General features: G+C 42.4%; 1 protein-coding gene across 2 annotated transcripts in view; it reads right to left on the bottom strand.

Annotated features, from left to right (window-relative positions):
* The window catches only part of GTF2E2 (general transcription factor IIE subunit 2), a 64951-nt gene that overhangs the window by 16474 nt on the left and 35526 nt on the right, over nt 1-12951 (bottom strand). For both annotated transcript variants that reach the window (XM_006033989.3, XM_025215945.1), the window contains exons 2-5: nt 11877-11968; nt 7212-7319; nt 4207-4389; nt 1744-1837 (exon numbers count right to left, since the gene is read on the bottom strand). In XM_006033989.3, the coding sequence (XP_006034051.1) occupies nt 1744-1837; nt 4207-4389; nt 7212-7319; nt 11877-11968 (477 nt within the window). The remainder of the gene's footprint in view (nt 1-1743; nt 1838-4206; nt 4390-7211; nt 7320-11876; nt 11969-12951) is intronic.

The raw sequence follows: 12951 nt of genomic DNA, 5'->3' as shown, positions 1-12951 counted from the left end.
ACCCCACCACCCGCCCCCCCCCATGCCCGCCTGTGATGTATGCAGAGGCTGCAACTGCTCCCCCCCATGAGCTGCAGCTCTAGCACCACCCCCACCTCCGGCAGCACCTGCCCCTGCTCCTTCCCCTTACCTCACTGCGAGGGACATTGATCTGCCCCCACCATGCCCCTTCCCACCACACCAGACTTACCAGCCAGAGGCAGCTGTATCAGAAATTGGATTGGTATTGGCCAATATGCCTCCTTAAATATCGGCTATCAGTATCAGCCCCAAAAATCTCTATCAGTGCACCACTAATTTTTGTAGCTGTGGCTTCCAAACACTGAGGACAATCTCAAAAAAGAGTTTGTCAAAAAAAGGGAGGCTCCTGTCTCTTGCACAGTTTTTAGTCATAGCGTGATTAGATTAAAACCTCTATGTGAAATACAATGTTTAACAACATCACTTTGTCTTTTATGATCCTTTTTTTTTTTTTTTTTTTTTTAAATAAACAGAGACAAGAAACTTTTCTGCCTCATCTTCCAAAAGAAACCAGCTTGAGGGTCACAATCATATTTTTGTATTACAAACAAGAACAGGAGGGAAAAGACAGGTTTTTTTTCCAAATGAAAAAATGTTGTTATTATGCCATGCAATGACCAAAGAAATATCACCCTGCACTTCAACTTTATGTAATGCAGGATGTGCCATTCATATATTTTCCTATATATTTGCTACAGTTTCCAAATTCTTTCCCGAGGCAAAAGTTTCCTGTGATCAACAATCTGCGTAAGCTCGCAAATTCCAGGTGGGGGAGCCCATTCAGCCACCCTATGCACTACTGCCTTATCACTTTGTTTCTCTGTGGCTGAATATGCCTGCACCATCTGGGTATGCTCAAGTCACAGTAAACATATTGACACCACCCTAAATGATGCATGCAGAATTATAACAGGCTGCCTAAAACCCACCCCTTTTCCCTGCCTATACACACTATCTGGCATAGCACCCCCTTACATCAGGAGGAAAGTAGCAGGTGATACTGATGGGCAGGTACAAGAGTCAGATGACAACCACCCACTATATGGATATCAACCACCATCATTTATCATCAAGAAATAGTTTTTTGCCCCCTACCATACCACTGACCACACCGAAATCACCCTCTGGCAAAAAGAATGGGAGAAACTGTCGACAAACCTGTTGAATGGAGCCAGCAAGGAATTACCCGCAGCGAGGAGTTAGAATCCAACTCCTGTTACAAATGGCATACACTGCGGAGGCTGAACAGATTAAGGGTGGGTCTTGGCAGATGCAATTTTCTCATGAAATCATGGGGCCCCTATGCAACCGACCAGTGTATTTGTCAGGAGAAGCAAACCGTGGGTCATCTCCCGAGATGCTCTGTAGCATAGCAATGCACCGCACAAGATCCGGCAACACCAACACAAGGAGCAATGGCCTGTGCAGAATATTGGGAGCAGACCATATAGAAATATTAGACTGGGGACACGACAAAGACAATGGCAACTTCTTGGACACCATGTCTTGCTGTCAGCCATGGTTGGAAAAATCCCCCCCAATTCTGTGCGTTTTATTTGGGGGTGTGCTGTATTCTCAGTGTGTGATAAAATACGGTACCTAACATTTTGATTAAGATGTTTCAAGAAACCACAATACCTAAAGATTACTTAAATGCATAAGTGCTTAAAACAAATCAAATACAATTCAATTACTATGAAAATATCTAAAGAAAATACCTACCTTCATCCACTGTAAACTGGCAACTCTTGTCATTGTAGAAAAGAATTTTCTTCTTATCAGGGCGATTAACAAAGATGATCTGGTCCCCTAAAGCCTCAACCACAAATGAAACAAAATGAAATAAAATCATAAATTGCATGCAATTTATGGTATCTCCATTTAAACAATGGATAAATGACTTCTTTGCAAGTAAGGTCCAGGGAAGGCACAACCATGGCATGGCACAGACAGCCTTTTCCTGATGTTGAACTTACAGTGCCCCAGATATTTAAAAAGCTGCTGTGCAACTGGGAGTCCTAGCTTAACATCCATCCACCTTTAAGATCCCTGGGAGCTCTAAGACAGACATAAGGGAGAAGCTCTCTGATGTGGGCTTGCAGTACCCAGCACAGTGCAGCTGGGGATGGGGGGGGTATCCTCTACTGCATGTGTTGGATTAAAGAGGCACCTGGAGGAAACAGAAGGGAATAGGGGAGGTCCTCTATCCTCAACCACTTGCACCCATTTAAACAGGCATGTGCAGCTGAGGATGGGAGAAACTCCCTCATCCCCAGCTGCACACCCATTTAAAGAAGCACCCAGCATGCCAGATCTGACCTCCAGGGCTACCTCTGGGGACTGAGCAGGGGGCTGCTGGGTTTGGGACTGGACAGGGGGCAGCTCTGTTCCCAACTCCAGGGCTGTCCCGTGCAGGATCTTGACACTCAACTGTGTGTCAGGATCTGGCACCACACAACCGCAGTCCTGATGCTCAGACAGGGGATGGCTGTGTCCTGGACCCAGGAGCTATCCCACACCCAATTACGATGCTCAGCTGAGAGTCTGGATAGGGCATAGGGCATCAGTGGGAGCCACATGTTCAATTTAAAAAACAATGCAAGCCAGCCAGAAAAAAAAGATGTTCCAAGTCATACATGAAAGGCTTTTTGTGGCTGGTTTCTTATTTTATTGTGCCTTAAATTGACTGAATGCATGTCAGAGTTACTATCTATGGTAAGATTAACACAAGAATTGTGCCATAAATGTAATCTGTGCCAGAGCCCTAAGAAACAGAAGATAACATTTTCTGGTCGTAAAACCAGTAAACAAGAAATTCAGCCTGATCCAGAAAGCTAGAAACATTAGTTACCTTATTTGAATCCCAAGATTTTTATTTTGCTTTAAAGAAGATTAATAGAAATGTCAAAAGAGCTGCTGGCAGCACTGCTTGCTTTTGGATTATGGGTGGCAGAACTTCTTACAAAAAAAGATTAAGTTATATGTCTGCTCATAACACTGATGCTTTGCTAGCTCAACCTGAAGGAATTTCAAAGGAAAGATGCCGAAATAAAAAGCTGAAATAAAAATCTGGCAGCAAAAAAATGTCTATGTTTATTACAAAACAAAAGAATACTAGAGCTGAAGCCACAGCAAAGAATTAAGGTCAAGGATCCCATACATTTTTCATGTCAAAACCGTTTCAAAACTTCCAGCTTATGCTGGAGATTCAAGAGAAAACAATATTGCAGGAATCTGTGACCGCTGTGGAGGAAACCTAATCTCTTAATAAAGTCTTGCTTTCAGAAGTGAGAACATGGTTTATTAGAACAATCAGATCCTACTGAAGTCTTGATCTTTAGAATGTAGGAACTATTTTTTTTTTATGTTTTTGAGTGTTGGCTTTTTGGCAGTAGCATACTCTACCATAATTTTTAATGTAAATTTCCTAGGAATGCATCTAAAAGGAAAAAGAAAAATCTATTCTATTTAAATCTGGGATCTTTAGCATTGACCATCAACACTTGGAATGAAAGGATCAGCCACAATAGCCAGCAGGTAAGAATAAGTTGTTCTTCTTTGGAGATGCATCACTAGCTGAAAAAGCTAGAAACCAGATTTAACTAAACTAAAATAAATGACTCTTGACCCAAAATGACTATGTCTACATATACATTTGTAGCAGCTGAATTTGACTAATTTATGAAGATATCTTTGGTTAAATGCATGCAAATAGGTGTACAGATGCTCAAGCTGAGCAACATGACTTAAGTCCGGTAGTCTTCAGGAGACTGTCAAAAAGATGTGCAAAGTGTATTTGGTTATTTATTTTTAATTTCTTTAATTGCAAGCTTTCGGGCACAAACACCTTTCATCAGGCACTGGAGTCAGCTATGAACTGACTGCCTAGAGGAGTTTTCCATCTATTGACTCCTCTGTGAAATCCTATGAAATATGAACTTTCATTTCTACCCAGGAGGACTTTTACAATCTTTTCTCCAATGCCTGATGAAGGGAGTTTGAAAGCTTGTAATTAAAGATTTTTTTTTGCAAAAATCTTGTTGGTCTAATAAAAGATATCTCCTTTACTACAAACCCTGATTGCCTTTTTCCCCCATGCAGGCACATTGTATATGATTAAGCCAACTCATATGATAAGCTAAACAGATCAAGCTCCTTGTCTTGCAAGTAATAGATGTTACTTACCTTTATAGCTTTTTGTGCGTTGGGCAGCCCTTCCTCAATATCTTCCAATAGGATTCCTCCCAGTCCTCGTTGGTCATGCTTGTCCAAAAGCCTGAGCAGAGCCTTTTTATCTTTCAAATTGTACTTGGGCTTGAAAGCATATTTCCCATCTACAACTTCTATTTTGGGATTGTTGACTAAAGCCTGTAATAGGGACATAAGTTTTAAACTTAAGGTGAAAAAACAGGTAGCTTATCTTACTGAAAATAAAAACATGTCAGCTGGCAATGATACCATATCAGCAACATGTTGTGGCTGAAAGTTAACAAGTTTGATTTTGAACTGGATTTGGAATCCAGCACTCAGATCCAGTTTAGGTAGAATTCATCACCAATGTGTTGTTTACATTACAAAACAGGGAAGTGCCATTTATGAAAATGCCTCTGGGCTGGTAGATCCATAAAGCCACTCACGGAACTTGTGCTAGTAAAAGCTATAAATACTCCCTTTCAGTGACAGTGATCAGAAAACAGAACCAGGAAATATTAAAAAGATTCAACTGAATACAAAATGCAAACAGACTACTCAAAATACTAAACTGATTTCATACTGATATCACACATGTGAAAGACATTACCCTGAGATGAACAAATCAGCTGTTTGTCTTCCCCAACTGGTGTCAACCAGCACCAGCAGTTGTAGAAGAAATTGAGAAGAGAAGTCCTCCTGCACAGTAGGACTTTACCTATGATGCCAGCTTCAGAGTGAAACTGATCAGGGGTTCATGAATAACTAACATTAAAGTTATGTTCCTAATCAGTTTTGCTGTGCAGCCAGTACGAGGCAATTAAAGTTCTTTTGCAACAGAGAGCAACCCTACTTAGTTTCTTCTGCAGCTGCCAGCATGACCCTGAAAGGAGAAAAAGAAGAGAGGCAGAAAGAAGAAAGGAGGGAAAATATAACTGTAGTAGGAAAGAAATCTAATGTTGGTAGCCTAACAAAATCTCAGGTTGGATAAACCAGCTAAATTACTGGACTGTCATAAGTTGCCTATTAACAGGCTACTTTGCTGTTATGCATTTGTTCATTCTTTATCATCACTTATCAATTCAATGACAATTTTGTACAAATTTTATTCTCCTAGTTCAGTTATTTCTTTGTTTTTCTCTTATGTTACAATGCTTAAAGGGTTAGAACCTTTACAAATTTTTGCAGCAAGGCCAAGATTTCATTGTAAATATTTATTTTGGGCTTTCTGCAAGTCTCTCAAATTAAACAAGAGTATTAATTCCAAAGGAGTGTTGCAAGATATTTTTGTTCAAGCCATGTTGCTATTACTACATAGAGCCTTTTTAATGTAGCTGTAACATTTGCTGATAAGCTTTGTTCCTATATTTATAATACAGTCTATTAAATAAAACTATAGCTAATGCTGTATTTACCTGAATCCAAGATGATTCAATTTAACTCCCCCACCCCGCAATAATTCTATGGAAATAAAATTTAATTATTGGGGGGTTGTCTTAAATCCAGATGGAATATTCTATGGAAAATTGATGCATTTCTTATCATTTTCTATGTGTGGAATCTAATTATAGAAGGGCCATCTTAAACTTGTCCCCCCCACTGTCCCTCCCCTTACTGCAGCAGGGCAAGCAATGGCATGGGGGCAGGTGGTGAGGGAGTCAAATGGTCTGACCCTTGCCCTCCCAACAACTTGATGCTTGCTTTCTTCTCCCCACCACTGCCCGCCTTCCCCCACCCAGTACCTGCCTGCTTCAGCACCTTCCCCCCCGGGACACCTTGTCTGCACACACTGGCGCCTACCCCACTGCCTGGCTCACCTTGCTGCCCAGCCCTCACCCCCCACAGCTGCTGCCTCTGTCCCACCACAGCCCCTGCCACCACTTCCCATTGGGCTCCAAAGTATTTCTAGCCCCAGTTCAGCCTGGGGCACAGAGTACATGGTTGCTTTGTCCCAGGCTCAGTCATCCAGCAGCTGTTGCAGAGGTGGTGAGGGTGGGCACCAGATGTGGCTCTAAATCTAGACCTGACTCAGGGCCAGAGTTGGAGCTGCAGCAGCCACCTACGTCCCCCTTCCGCCCTGCCAACTTGTACTTGGATCCATGATGAGGCCCTTTGCCCCCACTCCTCCCAGTTAAACGGGGAAAAACCTTGTCTTCAAATTGAGTAAATATGGCACTCATCTGATATTAAGTGTGTTAGGTGGAAAAGAAACAACTTGGTTAAAACCTTTGTTTCCATAAAAAGAAAAAATGTATACAATGAAACTGATAAACACCAAAAAGGTAAATCCTCAAGTACTACTACTGTTCTGTTCTTAACTCATTGAATTACTGTAAGTCAGGGGTTCTCAAACTTTGTGATAACGCGACCCCAAGTGCTGGATGGTGGCAGCGGAGGATGGGGAGCTCGCAAGTGGCAGGCGCCGCCCCCATCCACCCCTCTGCACCACCACCATGGCACACCACTTCCTCATGCCACCACACGTATCCCTGGGAAGTTTGCAGCCCCCTTTTAAGTTGCTCACGACTCCCCGGGAAGTAGCGACCCAAAGTTTGAGAGCCCCTGCTATAAGTGAAAACTGTAAACCTCTCGAACAATAGTTAGATATAAATGTACATGTTATTGCACTAGGAATCCTTACTAAGGTGAATTTGAGATCTTTAAATATTTAATCAGTTTTGCATTCAACACATGAACCTTAACATTATTTGAAAAATATTGGCTGATTGTATTTCATCAATAACAAATCATTTAACTTTATACCAAGATTACTGTTTACATGACATTTCTGTACACTTTTTCATGACTTTACAAAAAAACTTCAGTTTCAGAGCTCTCACTACCACAGCAGAGGTTTTGTGAAAATAAGGATACTTTTTTTACCAAAATTCTTATAGCTAGGTTCACAGAGTTTATCATTAAGCAAATATGTACAAATCAAGTTAATTATTCTTCTTCACCGGCCTCTCGTTAAGAGTCTGAACACTTGCTTTCTTTACCTCGCTCATTAACCATTGCTTCTGCTTGAGACCAATATCTAAATGTTGCGTTTCATCCAAAATTTCTTCTAGAGTTAGTGGATGCGTATCACCACGCTGGTGCCGTGTCTGGTAAAATAAATACAATATTAGAACTGGACTACGTTCTAAAGTATGAACTTAGTAGTAGTGATTAAGATGGGAAGCTTTGCAGCAAGAAAAAAAAGGAGGCCGACTCATCATTTTAGTTTAAAATTGAAAAAATAATCAGAATATACAATATTTGAATAATATCTACTTTCTGTTGAGTAAATATGTTTCTATTTTACAATAAATATTGTTCAACACTATTCAATATAGCAAGCTGCAATGCAAAGCACCAAATACATGGAGATTACTTATTCAGTTACAGATGGGTGGGCAAAGACCATAATGTGTTGTGTGGGCAGTAGAAAATAAATAAATAAATAAATAAATAAATAAATCTATTCCCAAAATGAACTCTTAATCTTAGGCCCCAATTCTGAACAGTCACACAAGGCTGCTCCAATCAAAAGCAGAGCCCACATGCACAACCCAGCTTGCAGGCTGGGAACCTGGGGTTAAAAGCTCTTTTAAAACCTCTCCCAACTATGCAGCTGGCCCAATAAAAGGTATTACGGCCCCCACAAAATCCCTGCCGCAAGCAAAACCATATCATTTCAAGCAGGGATTTACAACAATGGATAATCCTGGTTTTAAATTTTTCAGATGAAAGGTACAATAAAAGGTAGAAGTGATTTAACTTAACTACAAATCAATTGTTAGGTCCAGTCTGTAGTGTGGCAGGTATCTGAAATTTGTGCTGGTTGGCTTTAAGGACCAAAGAAGTCTTTTTCTCCTGAGGAATGCTACTGGCATTTAGGTGGTTTTGTTGGCCCCAGTTTTTGGCCTTGACATCCCCAGTGGTTTTGGCGATTGAAAGGCTGCTTGAGGATGCAATGCTTGCTTTGACTAGGAGTCAGGAGGGAAGTATCTGGACCTAGTAAACTCTTGACTCTGATGATGACGTGACCTGCATTCACTGAGTGGAGTAAGTTCAGTAAAGATCCCTGCAGTGGTGCGAATGGTAACAGTGGTGAGCTGCTCACTTCCTGACATGATCCGATAGCTGATTGGTTATAAGAATGATTGATGTACGATTGGTACTGCTCCTGACCAATTAATTGGACACTTGAGTAATTGACAGGAATGGTGGGACCACTGAGAAAAAAAAAGGAGTTTGCATCTGTGGGGCTGGGTTGGGTTCGCTTGGTGTGCGTCTGCGGGGAGCTTCTGCGAGTGCAGGTGTCTGAGGTATGGTGAGAGATTGTCTGCCAGCATGACGTGATCAAAAGTTGGGGTGTGAGTCTGCCTGGCTGGTTGCTGGATCGATGAAGACTCTGAGGACGGAGCCTTTGGAAACCGGATCTCAGCGCAGGAGACCAACCCGCAGCATCACCAGAAGGAAAGTAAAGTATTACCCCACCCTCAGTTATGGAGAGCCAAGTAACTTAAAGCGATAAGGCTGAGAGAAACTCCACAAGGGGGAAGGAGGGAGCAAGGGCAGCTCTGGTCCACTGACAAGCTGTGACATAGATCAGTGAGCAAGTGCCAGCCATCTGGTGGAGCACAGGTCAGAGCCATTCAGCTCTTTGTGCGTTTGTGCTACTCCGACTGCCTGTACTCTAGTGTCCATAGACTCCATGTATATAAATTAATAATCTGTTAACCTGTCACGTTCTTGTGTTCATTTTTGCCATTTGTATTACAATATATTCTTGTTAGCTAACAACTTAAGTCTCCGGTGTGTGTGTGTAAGCAATTTCAAGCACTTAGTGAAGTCAGTCTGTAGCCTAGTACTAGGCGTTATAGCTCCACAAGTCCACCATTCTCTGGCTGGGATTCTTAGATTGACTTATTAAATTAAGAGAATCTCGGCCCTCTTCAGTTTTCCTGCCTTCCTCTGGAACACTGGGTAATTGGCCACAGCTAAGGCTGGAAGGATTTTTGGGGGGGGATTGGGGTTTTTTTTTTAGTCTGGGAGGGTCACACTGATGCTCCTGCCAGTCCTTAGAAAACTTGGAGATTCTTGACTGGAAGATCATACTCTTCCAAAGCTCAATTGCTATATTTAGGGCCAGGAAAGATCCAAAGAGACAGTTCAAATGTACTGGACAACATAAAAGTGTGCTATGAGACTGAAACTGGACCTGCCCTTGGTGATCAGAATTGAGGTGACTTAAATGGCTTTGCTAAAGGAATATGTATTTACACACCTGACATCTGCAAGGCACTCACCTCTGTCACTATAGAGTAGAATGAGGGGTCTCTCTACATCTAAGCATGTGTCTAAGCAGTGACTCAGCTCTCAAATAATAAAACTTTGGGGAAAAGTAGCTGTAGACACCTGCATCTGAAGTTAGTTTACCTGGAGATGAGTAAGCTATCATTTTAGCCAGAAACTTGGGATGAGATTGCAAAAACTTGCCTGTGTGAAAAACAGTACTGAAGGTTCTACCATCAACACCAGACTGCCACCAAGAATGCCATCTTCATAGATAGGTAAATCAACAGGCAGTTTGCTATAGGTTCAAAAGACAGTCCTATTAGGTTCAGGTCCCAACAGGGAATGGGATCTTGCAGTATGGGATCTTTGAGTAATTTCAGGACTGCCCCAGGGAAGAAGACAGACTTTTACCACTGGAGGACAGTGAGCTGAGATGGCAAACAAAGGCTCTTTAAGTGGTCTTACAAACTGAATGGTCTCTGCCATCAGTGAGAGAACCATGCAGAGTCCTATCTTGCTGTTCATAGCACTCATGGGATCATGTGTGGAAGGACCTTCCTAGAACATGGAACAAGAAATGCAGCAGAAAGGAGCTGGGGCTAAGCTCTTGCCCCTGGTGCAGAAGGAATGATACAAGTCTGTCTAGTGTACAGTGGTTCTGATCACCAGATAACCTTCAGAAAGAAGGGCAGCAAATGCATCCCACAAGTTCAGTGGTCAGATATCAGTAAACACAATAAGCAGCTAAGATACGAAAGTTATAATAGGCCAACAGGGCTTGTCTCTTAGCCATCCTGAACTACAACTAATTGAAGAAATGCACGCTCTCTTCAACAGATCCATCCTTTTGGACTCATCTTGGAGTGCTGTGGACATGTTTGTCTTTTAATTAACTGCAACAACAACAGAGGAAGATAATGTTCTGAGCAGGGAGATTCTTTGAAGTCAAGATAGAAGAATGGGTGCCTGAGTACCAGCTGGGTGGGAAGACCAAAGCCAAAATTGTCATAGTGGGGATATCTGGAGAGATTTCTGGAATGTCTCTGTTTCTTATGAGACATGAACATGTAGTCAAAACCCACGGTATTTGCTGGAACAAAAGGAAGAATGCGATAAGAGACATCGATCAGAAGTGCTGATAGACCCAGAACTGGACACAGGTCTATGTGTGTTGTGACTGATGGCTTGATGGCTGGTGCCATTATAGGCAGGGAAAGCAAAAGAAATTCTGGTTCCCATCTGCACAACCAAGTCACTCAGAACTGTGAACCACCAAAGAAACACAGGACACACTGGAACGGCTGGACAATGCAGAGGATGTTGGGGCTTACTATGTTTCAACAGAAATACTGGAGCTTAGCGATTCAAGACCATAGCCAGTCCCAGTTTGAGCAGATGGTAAAGGTGATGTGCCAAGGCAAATCTTAGGCAAGCATGCTTCTTGTATACTGTTAGCTGGCTCTGTGAAATTAGTGCTGAAACACTTCTGAGTTTTGTTGGGACCAACTCAAATTCATATTCTTAAAATGGGAAGGAGGCGGCGGTAGTAAAGCAGGTCTCCTTCAGGAATTCCAAGACGTGGACCTCTCTGGAACAGTCCCTGGATCTGAGCTCAGCAGTGATCCTTTTAGGGACAGGAGATCAGTGGCCTCTGATAGGAAAGTGGTATTGTGTGCAGACAGAAATCCAGCAGAGTCATGCACTCCGGGATAAGAAGCCAACTCCACCGATATGCCCAGGATGTAAGATCTGAATTCTGGCCTCCAGATCCCTTCGGTTCTAGGTGGTAAAAAGACTTGCAAATGGAGCGCACTCAAGAAATAAAAGGCATTTAAGTGTCCACCTATCATGAGCATAGTGCTATTACAAAATGGATATGATGTAAGACGTGCAGATCTTAGAGAAACCATAAGGACAAAGAAAAAAAAAGCTTTCTAAAAAACATTTCATAGGAAAAGAAGCCCTTGGAGAAGCAACAGAGAAAACAGGAGGTTTTATCATGCTGATGCACCAAGTCACAAAGATTCAAAATGGTCTCTAAAACTGCACTGAAGTGGGTCTCAAAAAAATACTTGGAAAAGTGGTTCATGAATCTCAGATAACGAGAAAATAGTTGTCATTTTTTATTTAAGTAATGAGACTTTCAGCCATCTTTCTGCTTTTAAGCAGAGCAACTATGAGCTGGAGTCACTAGGACATTAACATGGAAACATACAATGGCAATTTTCTTAATAAGGATGTTTTTTCATTTAACAAATCATTTTCATCAAATTATTTATCACTACTATACTTAAACATCAGTTTATTTAAATGTCTGAGATTACAAGTGGATAAATATAAGCATTTCAAAAGATTACGCTCAACATAAAACAACTTACCTTCATGTAATTCACTATCTTAGCAAGGACACCAAACTTGTAACCAGAGCCTCCAGAAAGGGCTTTCAAATTAAATGACCCATTACTGTGATCTACAAAAGAAACAAATCAAAACATTCTCAAATATATATATTAGTTTTACACTCAACCATTTTTAAATTATACATACTTCATTTATTTTTTGTTGCATCACCAAAGTTACAAATAGTGTAAAAATGGGTGTTCTCAGATAACTCTGGAAGAGATATTGGGCACCTTGGAAATATAGGCACCTAAGTAACTTTGGGGTTCTGGGCTATTATCCCTATGGGACTGCATAAATGCAGAACATAGGAAGACAAGGTTCTTTGGGTAAATATGATATTAACCAGTCTAGTAAAAGATATCGCATTTACCCAAAGAACCTTGTCTGCCTATGTCCTTAGACCAACATGGCTACAACCAACACACCCAGAACATAGGAAGGGGCTTCCTTGGCCATTAAGTCTAATGTCTTGAATTTCTAGGCAATCATTATCCAAAGAAATTCCCAAAATTAGGGGTGCACCGATAGAGAATTTTTGGGCTGATACTGATGGTCGATTTTTAATGAGCCATATCAGCTGATACCAATTCAATTCCAATATGCAGGTAGGCAGCATGAAGAGCTGTGTCCAGCTGGTAGATCTGTTGTAGGGGAAGGGTGTGGAGGGGGCAGATCGAGGCCCCTGTGGTGAAGGAGTGGGGCTGGCTAGGGTAGGGGTAGGCGCTACCAAGCCAGGGAGGGGGCAGAACAGGGGATAGCCGCGATTGGCTCACCCGGGGGGGGCCTCCCACCGCTGCATGCACCCTGAGAGGGCATGGGAGGGCGTGTGCCCTCAGATCTGCATACAGGGTGAGGACAGACTAGGGCTAGTGCCAGGCTCTTCCCAGTGCAGGGGTTGGGTCGGGGCTGTGCTCAGGGCGGGTGGCGACGGCAGCAGCACTGGGAGGGGACTATGGTGGGGGCTGCAGCCACCCCAAAATTTGCCATAGTTCCCCTGTAGCCCGCCTCCTAGCACTGTCACCACCCAACCCAAGCACAGACACCCCCCCC

The sequence above is a fragment of the Alligator sinensis genome, unplaced genomic scaffold, assembly GCF_000455745.1.
Source record: "Alligator sinensis unplaced genomic scaffold, ASM45574v1 scaffold1546_1, whole genome shotgun sequence".
NCBI lineage: Eukaryota > Metazoa > Chordata > Crocodylia > Alligatoridae > Alligator > Alligator sinensis.
Note: the sequence above shows the minus strand (reverse complement) of the source record. Positions and strands in the feature narration are given on the sequence as shown.